This window comes from Vitis riparia, chromosome 6, assembly GCF_004353265.1.
Source record: "Vitis riparia cultivar Riparia Gloire de Montpellier isolate 1030 chromosome 6, EGFV_Vit.rip_1.0, whole genome shotgun sequence".
NCBI lineage: Eukaryota > Viridiplantae > Streptophyta > Magnoliopsida > Vitales > Vitaceae > Vitis > Vitis riparia.
In genome coordinates this window covers 16,861,976-16,880,819 of record NC_048436.1, presented here as the reverse complement: position 1 = coordinate 16,880,819, position 18,844 = coordinate 16,861,976, and the positions used below count along the sequence as shown (strand labels likewise).

The following is an 18,844-nucleotide window of genomic DNA, read 5'->3' as shown; positions in this document are numbered from 1 at the left end:
ATGCTTTTATCATTTTTCCTATGATTTTAATTTGATTATGGATCTAACTTTTTGTTTCGTTAAAATCTTTAATTTTTAACTATAATAAAATATAAAAGAAAATATATTTTTCATAAAAAAAAAATTGAATTTAACCTTTTTATATTAATTTCATAAAAAATAGGTACATCCTTAAAAAAGAAAAAGAAGAAGTAAATTCATGCTTAGGGGAATCAGAACCATTATCATACTTATCATGGTGTATATTTTCCTTTGGAATCCTCAATAAGTAATTGGAGGTCCTCGCCTACCCCAAAACAAACTTTGGAATCCTAGGTATATCCATTCTTAGAATAACCAATACCCTTATCTCCATTCTCATAGCTCATATATTCCTTTGGGAACCTTCGAGAAGGAATTGGAGGTTGTTTCCCACCCTATAATAGACATTGGAACCCAAGATACATCTTAAAGATAATTTGGTACATCCTTTACAAAATTTGGTACATTTTTCACAAAATTTGACACATTCTTAAAACAATTTGGTACATCCAGTCCATGATCTACTGGGACCTCTATATTTATTATCCATGGTTCGTTTATTTCTTTAAAGATCTTTAGGAAATAATTAGAGGTTGTTCCTTACTTTGAAATGAACTTTTGAACCCAAGGTACATCCTTAAGGAAAGTTGGTACATCGTTAAGAAATTTTGGTACATCCAATCCTTAGGCTATTGAGATCTCTATCTATCTTCCCATGGTCCAATTATCCTTCAAGGACCCTCAAGTAGCGATTGGAGGTCATTCCCCACCTCGGAACAAACTTTGGCACTCTTGTTACATTTTTTACAAAATTTGATATATCATTTACAAATTTTGGTACATCCTTCACAAAATTTGATGCATCCTTAAAAATATTTGGCACATCCAATCCTTGAACCATCGAAACCTCTATTTAATTACCCATGATTCGTTTATTCCCTTAGGGATCTTTGGAAAGTGATTGGAGGTTATTTGCTACTTTGGAACCTTAGGTACATCCTTGAGAAAATTTGATACATCCAATCTTTGAGCTAATGGGACACCTATCTCATTTTCCATGATTCATTTCTTCATTTGGAGACCCCCAAGAAGTGATTAGAGGTAGTTCCTCACCTCGGAAAGCACTTTGGCAACCTTGGTACATCATTTAAAAAATTTGGTACATCCTTAAAAAAATTTGATACATCCAATCCTTGAGCTACTGAAATTCCTATCTTATTACCCATGGTTTGTTTATTCCTTTAAGGATCTTTGGAAAGTGATTGGAAGCCATTCCCTACTTTGAAACAAACTTTGCAACCCTAGGTACATCCTTAAGAAAATTTGATACATCTAGTCCTTAAACTAACGAGACACCTATTTTCCATCCCAAGGCCTATTTATTTATCTAGACAACTTAAGGAAGTGATTGGAGGTAGTTCCCTACTTCAGAATGGACTTTGACTCCCTTGGTACACCCTTTATAAAATTTGGTACATCTTCCACAAAATTTGTTATATCCTTAAAAATATTTGGTACATCCAATTCTTGAGCTACTTGGACCCCTATCTTATTACCCATAGTCCGTCTATTTCTTTAGCTATTTTTGAAAAGTGATTGGAGGTTGTTCCCTATTCCGAAATGGACTTTATAACTAGGAATGGCAACGGGGCGGGTTCGGGACGGGTCGCCCCTATCCCAACCCCGCCCCGTTTAGCAAAATCAATTCCCATCCCCGTCCCATTAAAAAAAATAAACGGGGCGGGGCGGGGCGGGGCGGGTATGGGAAATTCCCATACCCGCCCCGCCCCGCCCCGTTTAGCTTTTTTTTTTTTTTTTTTTTTTTTTTTTTTTTTTTTACTTTAAAAATTTTAAATTACATTAAAATAAATATATTTTATAAATAATAAAATTATTATATTTTTTATAACTTATTTTTTAAAAAAATTTATTATTATCTATATATTAAAAATATTAAAATTAAATTTTAAATTAAATTAATTTTAAAATTAAATTAAATTTAAATTTAAAAATAATTTTATATGTAAACGGGGCGGGGCGGGGCGGGGTGGGGCAATACCCGAACCCGCCCCGAACCCGCCCCGGGTTTAAAAAAAAAATCCCAAACCCGTCCCAAACCCGTTTAATAAATTTTAACCCCGTCCCATTAGGGGCGGGGCGGGGCGGGTACCCGAAAAAACCCGCCCCGTTGCCATCCCTATTTATAACCCTAAGTACATCATTGAGAAAATTTGATACATCCAATCCTTAAGCTAACGAGACACCTATCTCCATTCCCATGGTCCATTTCTTCATTTGGAGACCCTTGGGAAGTGATTGGTGGTCATTCCCCACCTCAAAATGGACTTTGGCACCCTTCATACATCATTTTCAAAATTTGGTACATTCAATCTTAAGCTATTGGGACCCCTATCTTATTACCCATGGTTCGTTCATTCCTTTAGGGATATTTGAAAAGTGATTGGAGGTCGTCCCCTACTCCAAAATATACTTTGGAACCCTATGTACATCCTTAAGAAAATTTGATATATCCAATCTCTGAGCTAACGGGACACCTACCTTCCTTCCCATGGTTCATTTATCCATTTGGATAGCCTTAGGAAGTGATTGGAGGTCGTTCCCCACTTTGGAATGGACTTTGGCCCCCTTGATACATTCTTTACAAAATTTGGTACATCATTTATAAAATTTGAAACATCCTTCACAAAATTTGGTACATTCTTAAAAAAATTTGATACATCTGATCTTTGAGCTACTAGGACCCCTATCTTATTACCCATGCTACTTTTATTCCTTAGGGATCTTTGGAAAGTGATTGAAGGTCTTTCCCTACTCCGAAACATACTTTGGAACTCTAGGTACATCCTTGAGAAAATTTGATACATCCAATTGTTGAGCTAATGGGACACCTATCTCCATTTCCATGGTCCATTTCTTCATTTGAAGACCCTTAGGAAGTGATTGGAGGTCATTCACCATCTTGGAACAGACTTTGGCACCCTTTATATATTTTTTTTCAAAATTTGGTATATCCTTCACAAAATTTGATACATCCTTAAAAAATTTTGGTACATACAATCCTTGAGCTACCGGGACCTTTATCTTATTACCCATGATCCGTTCATTTGTTTAGGGATCTTTGGAAAATGATTGGAGGTCGTCCCCTACTCCGAAATAGACTTTGGAACCCTAGGTACATCCTTAAGAAAATTTGATACATCCAATCTTTGAGCTAACAATACACCTATCTTCCTTCTCATGGTCCATTTATCCATTTGGATAGACTTAGAAAGTGATTGGAAGTCGTTCCCCATTTTGGAAAGGACTTTGGCCTTTTTGGTACATTCTTTATAAAATTGGTATATCCTTAAAAAAATTTGATACAACCGATCTTTGAGCTATCGGGACCCCTATCTTATTTCTCATGCTCCATTTATTCCTTTAGGGATCTTTGAAAAGTGATTGAAGGTCGTTCCCTACTCCAAAATGGACTTTGGAACCTTCGGTATATCCTTAAGAAATTTAATACATCCAATCCTTGAGCTAACGGGACACTTATCTCCCTTCTCATAGTCCATTTCTTCATTTGAAGACTCTCGGGAAGTGTGATTAGAGGTCGTTCCCTACCTCAGAACGGACTTTGGCACCTTTGATACATCATTTACAAAATTTGATATATTCATAAAAAAATTTAGTACATCCAATCCTTGAGCTACCGAGACCCTTATCTTATTACCTATGGATCGTTTATTCCTTTAGGGATCTTTGGAAAGTAATTGGATATCGTTTCTTACTCTGAAACAAATTTTGGAACCCTACGTACATCTTTAAAAAAAATTGGTACATCCAATCCTTGAGCTAACAGGACACATATCTTGTTTCCCATCGTGCATTTATTCATTTGGACAACCTTAGGAAGTGATTGGAGGTCGTTCCCCACTTTAAAACAAACTTTGACCCCCTTGGCACATCCTGTATAAAATTTGGTACATTCTTTATAAAATTTGATACATCCTTCTGTAGACCCTCAATTTTGTCCCTTGACACTTGCATGTATCTTAGGGGTGTCGCCCGTACTCGACCTTTGTATGTCACGGCCATGGGGCACTTTTTGGGCTTAATCGGTTTTCAGACTTCACCTGAGTTCACCTATGGTTCAGTTTAGTGCAAACGATTGGTTCATTATGAAATGCTGTCATGGTCAATTCTTTGGTTTGTATCATACTATAGGTTAAAGGTTAAGGTCTCTACATAAACTTCGGTTCAATTGGAGCTCGCTGAAGTTTGTCCAAATCGTGAGCATTCTAGCTTGTTTTAGTCATTTCTCCTTCATCTGAGCTTGAAATTGTGCACCATTTTTTTTTTTTTTGTTGGATTCCCTATTCTTCAAAGAACATTTTGTCAAAATTTGAGAATTTTTCTCAACCGGACCAACCGGTTTGTTTTGGCATTCTTGGTACCCTAGGCCCATTTAAATACACTTGGCCCGGTAAGTACACTCACTTAGACACATGTCCTTAATTTAATTCCCACCTAATTCACCTTGGCACTTGCCACTTAGGTCACCTAGGTAATTTAAATATTTTTTTGGGCTTAATTACCTAAGACTAATTTCTTGATTGATTCATTTTTTAGATTAGGTGAGTATTTAACGAGATTTTTCTTATTTGGATTGCTTGAGATGAATTTTCAATGTTTAGTTGTGTCAATTTGATATTTTGCTTTTTATTTTTTTATTTGTGTTGTAGTTTAATATTTAGATTATTGTTATGTGCATGTGGTATTTATTTCTTTTTCCTTCTTTATTTATTTATTCATCCACGTATTTATTTTCAGAAAAGTGTAGGTGATTAGGAATCTTATATTATTAGTTATTATTATTATTATTATTATTATTATTAGTTATCAATATCATTATTATTAGTATTATTATTATTGTTATTATTATTATTATTATTAGTATGTACTTACTGTATGTTTGTTTTTTATTATTACATTTTTCTTTTTTCTTTTTTATATAGGTTTGTTTAACTTTATTTTTATTCTTTTAGTTTATTAAAAAAAAAAATGGGGAACTGGTGGACAGCATGGGATGAGGGAGAGAGAGAGGTTGGATTTTTTGTTGAAAATTAAAAGGTTTTGATGGGAAAAAGAAGAAGTAGATTACAAGAAATAGAAAAGGGGAGCCGGGTGAGAATCTTAATAGAGAAGAAAAGGGAAATCAAAAGGAAAAAATTGACAGGGAGGTTACCAATGAGCTGCATGGAGAAGAGACGGGGGCCATTTTCAAGAGGGAATGAAGAGGTTTTCAAGAGAGGGAGATAAAAGGGAGACTTAGGGGAGAAAAAAATGAAGTCTGAGAAGAGAAGTTAGGAAGGTTTTGAAGAGGAACAGATTTAGGGAGGTGAAGAAAAGAGAAAGAGAACAAAAAACAAAGAGAGAAGAGAGCGTTTCAGAGAGTAAGGGAGGAGATTGGAAAGAAAAAGAAAAAAATAGAGAAAATGGGAGGATTTCAGTTAGTTTTTGGGACTTAGAGAAAGAGAACTTACCGGTTTTTGAAGAATGAAAGATGTGTTCTTAGGTATAATCACTGTAACTTTTATGTTCATTTTCGTTTATGAATTCCGTTGATTATAAACTGATATTAGATTTGGAATTGTTTACTTTTAGATCATGCTCTTGGGATTTCAGTTGAGAATTGATGTCCACTTTTATATTGAGAATGGTTTGTTTATCTGTTTGCTCTTGCGGTCATGCTCTATTATGAGATTTTTTTTTTTCTTTTCATTTTTGTTGAATATACGATCCTTTTGTGGTTTTGTTGGGATCCTTGTCCCTACCCAACGTCTGTCAGTCCAATAGCCTCTCCAAGTATTTAACCTATTGTTGGATCAGGTTGGATGTATGGGTTAACACCATTATATTTCTCAGCACCTACCTATACCGCCAATTGTGTCCTTAGTGTTATGGGTCTTTCTTCCCGTCTAAGTGCACCCCAGTGCACTCACTATGCACAACGTGGAATGTGCAAGTTTGGGCTCGCATGCAAATTTGATCACTTAGAAACGTTGAGTTACTGTCCATTCGTACCATCTCTGGCTGATATGCCAGTTGCTCCCTGCCCTATGGAATCTTCTATGGGTACACTTACACCCTCATCTTCATTTTCAGATTTGAGGCTAGAATTTATCTCAGGATCTAGCAAGGAATTTCCTTCAACCAGAATGTCTTCTCTTACGGGCACACCTAGCGGTTCAGTTGGATCATTTTTTTTTTTAAAAAAATGGGTCCAATCATTCTAGTATCTAATAGCTTGGTTTAGCTGCATTCTGGCTGTTACAGTTTGTTCCTTTGTCGCCAGTCGGGACTGTCACTCCATCGGTGGCTGCGGTGGCTCCCCTTGCTGCCATGGCATAGACGACACTCCTTCACCTAAACCATAGCTCTTTTCTACCACACAACCCAGTTCACCTGCATTCCGGAGCTATTGCGGCTTGTTCCTTTGACGCCGGCCTAGGTTGCAGCCCCTCCAATGGCTATGGTAGCTTTCTTTATCGCCATGGCATGGGCGGCGCCCCCTTTTGGCCTTCCTTACTAGAACTACCCTAGGTTCGGGGTAGATTTTTTCCTAGGACGAAAGTCTCGCCAATGGTGGCAATATGACCATCTTCCATATGTCACATGCAGGAGCATGTTCAGTCCATTTGTTTGGCCCCTCTGTCAAAGTTAAAAAAAAAAAAGCTTATTAACTCATTTACTTTATTCATTCTTCTTCATATTTTATTTTCAAATAACATTTTTACAATCATTTTTTTTTATTATTTTATTCAATCTTTAAATTTCAATCTTCAAATAGATTTTCTAATTTTTTTTAAACTGAATTTTTAAGATGCAACCCTTAAATTTCATATTTAAATTCCAAAAGTCAAAATTTCAAAATTTCATTTTTTTAATACCATTTTCAAAGTTTATTTTCCAAAATTCTCAAAATTCTAAAATTCCAAAGTTTCATTTTAAATATTATCTTCAAAGTTTTATTTCCAAAATTCCCAAGTTTCCAAAATTCAGAATTTATTCTTTATGTTTCCATTACCAAAATTCCCGAAGTTCCAAATTTAATTCTTTAAGTTTCGACTACCAAATTTTCCAAAACTCCACAACTCTTAAAATTCCAAGGTTTCCAAAATGCTCAAAATTCCGGATTTAATTTTTTAAAGTTTCCGTTCCCAAAATTCTCAAAATTTCAGATTTAATTTTTTAAGTTTATGTTCCCAAAATTTCCAAAATTTTCAAAATTCCGAATTTAATTTTTTTAAGTTTCCATTTCCAAAGTTTCCAAAATTTCAAAATTTCGGATTTAATTTTTTATGTTTCCGTTCCCAAAGTTTCCAAAATTTCAAAAACTCTGGATTTAATTCTTTAAGTTTCCATGTATGCTACTTTCATGAATTTGGTGGCCTTTAATTGATCAAATTTAGTTGATTTTTTTTAATGGAAAATTATGGAATTTGTGGCTATTAGTGTATGAAAATTCAAGCGAAAAGGGTGTTAAATTCCTAGCTGAAAATTAATGGAATTGGAGTAGCTAAATGTTAGCCAAGTAATAAAGTTCCATGGCTGCACTTTGGTGGCCACCAGGTAGGGACTAGAGGTTGCATATATAGGGTTGACCATGGCTAAAAATTTTAGTAGATTTGGGAATTACAAATGTTGTGTGATTGTGCTTATTGACTCATCATTTTCTACAACGCATGGCTAGGGACCTCAGGTACACATCATTATTCTGATTGTTGATTTCCTATGAATGTCGAATACCGGTTAGAATTGTATGAGTCCATGTAGCTTGGGGGGAATTGATTGATCTTTGACCCATATTCTCCAATGTATCCAATTCACTAGTAGAGACCGGATCTCGAGCCTAGAAGGGTGCTATCTCGCATGAGGTACCTTCCTAATAAGTAACTTGATCTCTGGACAAAAAAAATCTAGTTTTGCGGACCGTTTTTTTCCTAATTTGAGTCATTGAGGGGTTTTTGTTCTTACTTAATTGTCTCCATTTCAAAAATAAAAATAAAAAGTAAGTGGTGACTCCAAACAAAAACTGTCCCTCATTAGGGACGAATTTCCCAAAACTCAAAAACTGTTTTTTCACACATTTATTATTTTCAATGGCGAGTCACACCGGTCGGTGGACCGGTGGAGGGTCCACACCTTCATAAAATTTGGTACATCCTTAAAAAAAATTGGCACATTGAATCCATGAGCTACCAGGACCTCTATATTATTTCACATGGTTCATTTATTTCTTTAGGGATCTTTGGGAAGTAATTGGAGGTCATTCTCTACTCCGAAAAGAACTTTGGAACCCTAAGTACATCCTTGAGAAAATTTGATATATCCAATCCTTGAGCTAACGAAACCCCTATCTTCATTTCCATAGTCTATTTATTCATTTGAACACTCTCAAGAAATGATTGGAGGTCAGTACCCACTTCAGAATCGACTTTGGCTTCCTTGGTATACCATTTATAAAATTTGGTAAATCTTTTACAAAATTTGGTACATCCTTAAAAAAAATTGGTACATCCAATCCTTAAGCTATTATGACCCTTATCTTATTACCCATGGTCTGTTTATTCCAGTAGGAATCTTTGGGAAGTAATTAGATGTACCAAATTTTCTTAAGAATGTACCTAGGGTTTCAAAGCTCATTTTGGAATAGAGAATGACCTCAAATCACATCCCAAATATCACTAAAGAAATAAACGAACCACAGGTAATAAGATAAGGGTCTCAATAAATCAAGGATTGGATGTACCAAATTTATTAAATGATGTACCAAATTTTGTAAATGATGTACCAAGGAGGCCAAAGTCCGTTATGAAGTGAGGAATGACCTCCAATCACTTCCTAAGGTTGTCCAAAGGAATAAATGGATGATAGGAAGGAAGATAGGTGTCCCGTTAGCTCAAGGATTAGATGTATCAAATTTTCTTAAGCATATACCTAGAGTTCCAAAGTCTATTTTGGAATAGGGAACGACCTCCAATCAATTTCCAAAGATCCTTAAAGGAATGAACGAACTATGGGTAATAAGCTAGGGGCCCTAGTACCTTAAGGATTGAATATACCAAATTTTGTGAAAGATGTACTAAATTTTGTAAAGAATGTACCAAATTTTGTAAAGTATGTACCAAGGTTTCCAAAGTCCATTCTGAGGTGGGGAACGACCTCCAATTACTTCCCGATGATCTCCAAAGGAAGAAATGGACTATAGAAAAGTACACAAGTGTCCAATTAGCTCAATGATTGGATGTATCAAATTTTTTAAAGGATGTACCTAGGGTTTTAAAGTCCATTTCGAAGTAGGAAACAACATTCAATCACTTTCCAAAGATCCCTAAAAAAATAAACGAACTATAGGTAAGAAGATAGAGGTCTTGGTAGCTTAATAATTGGATGTACCAAATTTTGTGAAGGATGTACCAAAATTTGTAAAGGGTGTACCAAGGGTGCCAAAGTCCGTTCCGAGGTAGGGAACAACCTCCAATCATTTTCTGAGGGTCTCCAAATGTAGAAATTGACCATGAGAATGGAGATAGGTGCCCTATTAGCTCAAGGATTGGATGTATCAAATTTCTCAAGGATGTACCTAGGGTTCCAAAGTCCATTTTGTAGTAGGGAATCACATCCAACCAGTTCCCAAAGATTCCTAAAGGAATAAACGAACTATGAGAAATAAAATAGGGGTCCTAGTAGCTCAACAATTGGATGTACCAAATTTAAAGATGTATCAATTTTTTTCAAAGATGTACCAAATTTTGTAAAGGATGTACCAAGGGTGCCAAACTCCATTTTGAGGTGGAGAATAACCTCCATTCACTTCTTGATGGTCTCCAAAGGAAGAAATGAACCATGAGAAGGGAGATAGGTATCCAATTAGATCAATGATTGAATTATCAAATTTTCTCAATGATATACCTAAGGTTCCAAAGTCCGTTTCGGAGTAGGGAATGACCTTAAATCACTTTCCAAGTATCCATAAAGGAATAAATGGACAATAGGTAATAAGATAAGGGTTCTAGTAGCTCAAGGATTAGATGTACCAAATTTTTTTAAGGATGTACCAAATTTTGTGAAGAATGTACTGAATTTTGTAAATGATGTACCAAAGGTGCCAAAGTCCATTTCGAGGTGGGGAACAACCTTCAATCACTTCCTGAGGGTCTCCAAAGGAAGAAATGGAGCATGAGAAGATAGATATATGTCCTGTAGCTCAATGATTGGATGTATCAAATTTTCTTATGGATGTACCTAGAGTTCCAAAGTCCGTTTCAGAGTAGGGAACAACCTTCAATTATTTTCCAAAGATCCCTAAAGGTATAAACAAACCATGGGTAATAAGATAGGAGTCCTAGTAGCTCAAGGATTGGGTATAACAATTTTTTTTTTTTTAAGGATGTACCAAATTTATAAAAGAATGTACCAAATTTTATGAAAGATGTACCAAATTTTATAAAAGAATGTACCAAGTTTTGTAAATAATGTACCAAGGGGGCCAAAGTTCGTTTCAAAGTAGGGAATGACCTCCAATCACTTCCTATAGTTGTCCAAATGAATAAATGGACCATGGGAAGAAAGATAGATGTTCCCGTTAGCTTAAGGATTGGATGTATCAAATTTTCTTAAGGATGCACTTACAATTCCAAAGTCCATTTTGGAGTAGGGAACGATCTCTAGTCACTTTCCAAAGATCCCTAAAGGAATGAATGGACCATAAGTAATAAGATAGAGGTAAAGATGTACCAAATTTTGTGAATAATGTACCAAATTTTGTAAAAAAAATATACCAAATTTTGTAAATAATGTACCACGGTTGCCAAAGTCCATTTTGAGGTGGGAAACGACCTCTAATCACTTCCCGAAGGTCTTCAAATGAAGAAATGAACCATGAGAAGAGAAATAAGTGTCCAATTAGCTAAATGATTGGATGTATCGAATTTTCTCAAGGATGCACTTAGGGTTCCAAAGTCTATTTTGGAGTTGGGAATGACTTTTAATCGCTTTCCAAAGATCTCTAAAGGAATAAACAAACCATGGATAATAAGATAGAGGTCCTAGTAGCTCAATGATTAGATGTATCGATTTTTTTTTCAATGATGTACCAAATTTTGTGAATGATGTACCAAATTTTGTAAATAATATACCAAGGGTGCTAAAGTCCATTATGAGGTGGGGAACGACTCGAAGCTCTTCCCAAGGGTCTCCAAAGGAAGAAATGGACCATGAGAAATGAGATAGGTGCCTCGTTAGCTCAGGTATTAGATGTATCAAAATTTCTCAAGGATGTACCTGGGGTTCTAAAGTCTGTTTCGGAGTAGGAAATGATCTCCAATCACTTTCCAAAGATCCCTAAAAGAATAAACGGACCATGAGTAGTAAGATAGGGGTCCCAGTTGCTCAAGGATTGGATGTGCCAAATTTTTTTAAGGATCTACCAAATTTTTTGAAAGATGTACAAAATTTTATAAAAAATGTACCAAATTTTTTTAAAGATGTACCAAATTTTGTAAATGATGTATCAAGGAGGCTAAAGTCCATTCCGAAGTTGGAAACAACTTCCAATCACTTCCTAAGGTTGTCTAAAGGAATAAATGGATCATGAGAAGGAAGATAGGCATCTTGTTAGCTCAAGGATTAGATGTATTAAATTTTCTTTAAAATGTACCTAGAGTTCCAAAGTATGTTTCAAAGTAAGGAAATACCTTTAATCACTTTCCAAAGATCTGTAAAGAAATGAACCGAGCATGGGTAATAAGATAGGGGTGCTGGTAACTCAAGAATTGGATGTACCGAATTTTTTTAAGAATGTACTTGTGAATGATGTAACAAATTTTGTAAATGATGTATTAAGGTTACCAAAGTCCGTTCTGGGGTGGGGAACGACCTCCAATCACTTCCCAAGGGTTTCCAAATGAAGAAATTGACCATGGGAAGGAAGATAGGTATCACGTTAGCTCAAGGATTAGATGTATCAAATTTTCTCAAGGATGTACCTAGTGTTCCAAAGTCAATTTCGAAGTAAGGAATGACCTCCAATCATTTCTCAAAGATGCTTAAAGGAATAAACGGACCATGGGTAATAAGATAGAGGTTTTGATAGCTCAAGGATTGGATGTGTCAAATATTTTTAAGGATGTACCAAAATTTATAAAGGATATACCAAATTTTATAAAAGATATACCAAATTTTGTAAATGATGTACCAAAATTTGAAAATGATGTATCAAATTTTCTAAAAAATGTACCAAAAGTGCCAAAGTTCTTTCCGAGGTGGAGAATGACCTTCAATCATTACCTGAAGGACCTCAAAGGATAATATGGACCATGAGAAGATAGATAGGGGTCTCAATAGCTCAAAGATTGGATGTACCAAAATTTCTTAATAATGTACCAAATTTCTTTAAGGATGTACATAGGGTTCCAAAGTTTGTTTTGGAGTAGGGAACGACCTTTAATTACTTTCTAAATATCCTTAAAGAAATAAACAAACCATGGGTAAGAATATAAAAGTCCCGATAGCTCATGGATTGGATGTACTAAATTGTTTTAAGGATCTGTCAAATTTTGTAAAGGATGTCCCAAATTGTCTTTAGAATGTACCTTGGGTTCCAATGTTATTTCCGGGGTGGGGAACAACCTGCAATTTCTTCTTGAGGGTCCCCAAAGAAATATATGAATCATGAGAACAGAGATAGGGGTCATGGTTCCTCTAAGAATGGATATACTTAGAATTCCAAAGTTTGCTTTGGGGTGGGCGAAGACTTCCAATTACTTATCGAAGATCCCAAAAGTTAATATAAAAGGTTAAATACAATATTTTTTTTTATATAAAATATATATTTTTTATATTTTATTTTAATTAAAAATTAAAGATTTTAACCAAATAAAAAGTTAGATCCACAATCAAATTAAAATCATAAGAAAAATGATAAAAGTATCATCACTTATTGTGATTTTGATATGATAAATTTAAAATGAAAATTAAAAGAAAAATTCTGTAAATAATAAAATAGTATCACAAAGATATTTTTATTTTACATGTGATAGAATTTACAAAATAAATAAATCATTTGTTTAGTATTAATATAAAAAATCTTATATCATAAACCTCTAAATAATAAAATAGAATTTTTAAATTTAAAGCTTAATTTAAATATTTAAAATCATCAAGTATATCATTTTTGAAATAATATTTTCATTTTTGTCCATTATATATTTTTGTTTTTATTTAATTTGTTATATTAACTATTTGTTATACATTATCATTTTAAGTTTAATATGTCCAAAAAAATAATTAAAATCTATAAATATGGAGAAATTAGAGAGTAAAAAGAAATTAAAATTAAAGAAATTTTATGAGAAAATACATGAGCATATTAAAAAAAAAATAAATAAAAAAGAGAAAAATAGTAATAAAAATTATAATATGTGACCATGGATTACGATGGAAGAAGAGGAGAAAAAAAAAAGAAAAAAGAAAAAAGAAAAAAAGAAAATAGTGAGAATGTAATAAATGGTAAGTGAGATATACTAATACGAAAGAAATAATAAAAATAAATGACGTATATTTTTTATATTAAATTGATATGTATTTTGTTTTTTTTTATCTTTGAGGATAATTGTGAAATGAATTTGAAATCACTGTTGAAACGCATGGTAAACTTTTTTTTTTTATTTTACATTAAAATTAAAAAGCAAAAAGTAAAATTCAAGATCTCATAGTTTTTTAGTTGATATACGGTTGCATGATTTAGGATTATGCTACGTGGATATAAATATAATCCATGTCATCAATGCCGCCGGACCGGCTTCAATGGTACTATCGAAAAGTGCGGTTCAGTACAGTAGTGGGACCCATGCATTCTGAAAATAACACATATACTATGCGATGTGATACAATTTTATGGGTTTGGGAGGAAGGTGAAAAAATGCCACGTGGGCAAAACATTGCTACTTGGAATGAGAATAGCGAGCCAGGCCACGTGAGATTTGGCGGTGTTGTCAGGACCAGACCTGATGAGATTATTACGGGATGTCCACCGTGGGATGTGTTATTGTGGGGAATTGTGTAAGGATCCAACGGCAGAGGCATTAGGCAGAGGTACTGCTTTGTTGTGCAGCCATAGATCGACACGTTTCACTGAACCAGCTGTTCACCAACACTCTCACTTCCTATTGGCTGGACGGGATGCCTTTAGACCCTTTCGCAAGGGCAAAGGGCGGTGCACCAATACTGGCTCTCACCAAATTACCTTAATACCCTCTAGTGGGACCCACTCATCCACTCACACCTACTCCCCGGTACTCCATTTCAAAGCAACTTCTGGTGGCACGACCCTCTAATTATTTACTTATTTTAATGTTTAATTTAAAAATGACTGGTGAAAAGAATTTTAAAAAATAAAGTAACCTTAAATTAATTATTTTAAGTTTTATAAATAAATATAAATTATTAAAATGGGGGTTTTAGTTTATTTTTTGGGGTGAGATTAAAAGTTGTAAAAATGCATGGAGTAAGGGTGTTAGGATGGCGACAGGTGGAAAGGAAAGGAGGCGAGTAACTAGTGTAGTGTAGACGAGGGATTCGACCAATGATGATAGCAGGATAGATATTTAGAAGATCAAAAATATCTGGCTAAGTCGTCCACGTTGGCACCTGGACAGGACCGATCTGGAATCAGATATTGCACTTTTTCTCTTCTTTTCCTCTCTAAAGGGAAATTGAAAATTATTTTCCTTTTCTTTTTCTCCTTTTCCAAACAGCCTTCGAATCTTACGAAATATCTAAAACGAAAGCCTCCTCCGCATTCAACCCTCCTAACAATCTCCGTGATGCAAAACCTAATTCCCTAATTCGGATCATAATATATCGGTGTTCATGATTGACCTGGGAAAGCCCTAGCTCAGTTCAACCAATTCGATGGGCGAAGAAGTGAGGATGAGTGATATTAACGGAGGTGATGGCGGCGATGACGAGCGAGTGCTCGAGTGGGAGGCGGGGCTGCCCGCTGCCGATGATCTGACTCCCCTATCTCAGCCGTTGATCCCTCCGGAGCTGGCGTCGGCGTTCAGCATAACGCCGGAGCCGTGCCGTACGCTGCTGGAGGTGAATCGTGCGTCGCAGAGTACGTTTTCGACCATTCGAGGGCAGTCTCATTCGTTCTCGTCGAACAATTTCAAGTCTTTCAACGAGGAGCGAAACCGCGAGCCAGCGGTGGTGGAGCCGGAGGAGACCGGGGATAGGGACGGGTCCGGGTCTGAGTCAAGGAAGGTGAGGAAAGTCGATTGCGCCGAGGAGGCCGATTCAGCGATGAGGACGGAGAATTCGAACGATGATCCCTCTGCTCGGACGCTGAAACGACCCCGTTTGGTTTGGACTCCGCAGCTCCACAAGCGATTCGTGGATGTGGTGGGGCATCTGGGCATCAAGAACGCGGTTCCGAAGACTATTATGCAACTGATGAACGTAGAGGGCTTGACTCGGGAGAACGTCGCCAGTCATCTACAGAAGTATCGACTTTACCTGAAACGGATGCAGGGGCTGTCTAACGAGGGTCCATCTTCGTCCGACCATCTTTTCGCGTCCACGCCGGTGCCGCAGAGCTTGCACGAGTCTGGCGGAAAAGTGCATGGGAACGGTCATGGAAATGGTCACATGTCTGTTCCAATTCCCATGCCTTATGGGCAGACGATGATGCACATGCCCGTTCTTGGAGTGTCACATGGCCATGGCCATATGGGAATGTCAGGTCCAGGTGGATATCATGGCTACGAGTCTCATCATCCTTATAATATGTTGCAGCAGAGAGATTGGTCAGTTGTGTCGTACCCAAATGTCGGTCCTAATGATCAATAAGATGATACCCGAGGTGGCTTTCTTGATCTTATTAAACTCTGTATGCTCTGTTGTTATTCTTTCTGATGTTGAGTTATTTGACGGTAATAAAGAAATGATATTGGTATACACGGATTGGAATTGTGTCTGGGCGTGTCAAACTAGGACTTGCTTATTCCAGATTGCTAATTTGTGGCTAGGTTCGAATGGTGTCCTCTATGTTGCATAATTGTGTTAAATTTTCCTGTTGTTAATCTAGATTATGGAAGGTGCCATTGCTTGGTGTGGTGGCAACTTCTTGGGGTTTCAAGTCTGTGAATGCTGGATGGTTTTGTGTTTTGGTCTAACACCAATGTCATCACCATCCTCCCCCACAACCTGGAGATGGTACGCCATTAAAATTTGATAATGAAACTGACTTTGCAGAAAAGGAAAAATTTGTTGAGCTAGGAGTTGAGCATTCTTAACTGCTGCTTTGGCTTGAAGTACAAGATTTTCCAGGTAGACAGTGGAGGCAGTAAGCAAATGCTCTTTATATGAGCTGATTATTTCTTTTGTGATAGGTGCCTTTGTTTTCTTTCTAAATATACTTAACTTTCTTATGGTTTTATAATTCTGGATGATTCTGAGTTTGTTTCTATGGAGTTTTGACCGGTAATGGATTATGATGGCACAGAAATGTTAATGGAAACAATGCACTGGGTTGAGAGGTGGGGTGGCTTAGAGGTTCTTGATGGAGGCACGCATTTCATGTTGCTCGATTTCATGTTCCTCTTCCTACAGCAAGTTATCTAGCTTTATGGGTTTTGTTGCTTTATAAGAAAGTGTGTTATAAAAGAGGACAGAGATCAAGGATTGGATCAAGTAGATGATTGAGATTTCTGTAGCTTCTTGGACTTGTTTCTACTTTTAACTTATTAAATATCATTTGCAAGTTGTATGTGTCAATCTAGGATATGGTTTGATATTTACTGTTATATTATGCATAATAAGCACCTCCATCAACTTTCTATTTTGCCTTATATAGACTTTCATCGATAAGTTTTTACTGTGCTCTTAGTTCTTCTCTTTCTGAACTAATCCATGCTCACTCCACTCCTGCTGTTGACCCAAACACAAGGATACTATTCAATTATCTATCATTTTCTGTTGCAGATAGAGTGGCTTTTTAATGCTTAGTTTTGCAGGTAATTTCTTCTGCAAATATTTTCTTCCAATCCAGTTTTGTTGATTCAATAAATACATTCTGAATCTCTGATTCAAGAAAAACTGCACACTTGTGTGTAGAATTAGTCATATATTTATATGGATTATTTCATGGTACTTCATTAATTATCCTCTTCAGTTTGGTTTACAAGTCTGTTCTTTTTTCTACTTACTGAAGACTAAAGGTTTTATACTGCAGCCATATTTCATGATGACAGATTGATGCAATTATTACCTTCTTTGGAGTGTTGTTTCACTAACCTCTCTCTCTCTTGCTTTGTCCCCCTCATTTCGATTTATGGAAACTCTATATTTGCCTTGCCTATTCTTGGTCAATCATGCTTTAACTAATAGGTGTTAGTATGTTACGTGCCATTTGAGGACATGGCATCATATCTCGTGTAAACTTCTCATCCACTTTGTTCATCATTGCCATTGTTGTGAAATTAATGACTTATAATTTCTAATTAAAGCATAAGAGAGCCTCTGCATGTTTAAAACTGAATGCAAAATAAGGCTCATATAGTGCAAACTTAAGCAAGAATGAGTTAATAATGGAATATTTTGAAGTTTCTAGTGATTGAAAATCCTATCAATTACTGAAATGATTTGTACAAACTGATGTCTTTGACCCTTACACATAGTCAATTGTATCCTTCTGTGGTTTCTACTTAAATGGCTGGATAAGCATTTCAGATTATATATTATATCTTTTGTCATTCAACTTTCATGGTTGCTTGATTTGTATTCTTGGACATGATAGATGCAGATAGGTTATATTTGGATTATGTATGAATCAGGCCAAATATCAATCTTTCTCTTGGGTGTGTGTGTGTGGGTGTCTGTTCTTAATTGCATGATAGCAGGAGGTTCCTGGTGTATTATCTCCAGCCTAGATGATGGCAGTCCATAAATACATTCTTAACCTGTTTATTAACTGATAAATGTTATTCTCTCTCATGTATTAATGGGTGTGTTGAACCTTCCTTTTCAGCAATAAAGCAAAAGTAAGTTAGCAGGCTTTGCCTGCTGGATATTCAATGCCTTTATAAAGATTCTTATTCTGTTTCAGAAGATTTGAAGTCAATTGATCGTCTGATTTTTGTAACCTACTTTTCTTAACCCCTTCCAAGTTTCTGAGATAATTCCTTGTAAAGATTTTGGTGTTTTATCTTGAAAAAGCTCCTTGATTTGTGGAAGTTATAGACATATCTACTCTTTTATGTTCTCTGTTCTTTTTCAGGGATCTCCAAGAATAAAAAATATTAGCTCTCCTTTAACAATTACTGCAGGAGCCACATCCGAGCTGTTGATGTGTAGCTCTGTGTGTGTTCAGACAATTTTATCATTGAAGACTGATTGCTCACTTATTGTAACCGTGGCGATGATTTTGAGGTGGTTTTTATGTGTTGTCTCTGTAATATTCTTATTTCTTTCAATGCTCTTCTGAAGAGCTAAAATGGAAAATGGGTTGGGTTATCTTTGTTTTCTAGTCTGAAAAGTCATCTAGGTGATTAGGGTTTGGGGTAAGTGAAATGAGTAATGGATTATGCAAAACCTATTCTTCTTCCTAATATTTTAGGGTCTGTTTGGAAAGTGTTCTTGGAAATAGTTTTTTGTTCTTTAAATATAAAACAGTTTTCCAACTTAAAAAATACGTTTGCCAAACTGTAGATTGTTTTTTGAGAATTTGTTATGAAAATAAAGTAGAACAAATCTG

At 35.7% G+C, this 18,844-nt stretch overlaps 1 protein-coding gene across 6 annotated transcripts; it reads left to right on the top strand.

Moving 5' to 3' along the window:
• Positions 1–14,788: 14,788 nt before the first annotated feature.
• On the top strand, positions 14,789–18,607 carry LOC117915592 (transcription factor PCL1). Of its 6 annotated transcripts, none has more exons than XR_004651418.1 (3): positions 14,789–15,952; positions 18,119–18,228; positions 18,368–18,607. XR_004651418.1 is itself a non-coding variant. In XM_034831185.1 (3 exons), the coding sequence occupies exon 1, from the start codon at positions 15,004–15,006 to the stop codon at positions 15,937–15,939; it is 936 nt and encodes a 311-aa protein (XP_034687076.1). In that variant the 5' UTR covers positions 14,789–15,003; the 3' UTR covers positions 15,940–15,952; positions 17,074–17,105; positions 18,119–18,173. The 6 variants fall into 6 exon arrangements, 4 of the variants coding, with proteins under 4 accessions (XP_034687076.1, XP_034687078.1, XP_034687075.1 ...); XR_004651417.1 differs by lacking the exons at positions 18,119–18,228; positions 18,368–18,607 and adding exons at positions 16,345–16,419; positions 16,595–16,866; XM_034831185.1 differs by lacking the exon at positions 18,368–18,607 and adding an exon at positions 17,074–17,105 and having other exon boundaries at positions 18,119–18,173.
• Positions 18,608–18,844: the final 237 nt, after the last annotated feature.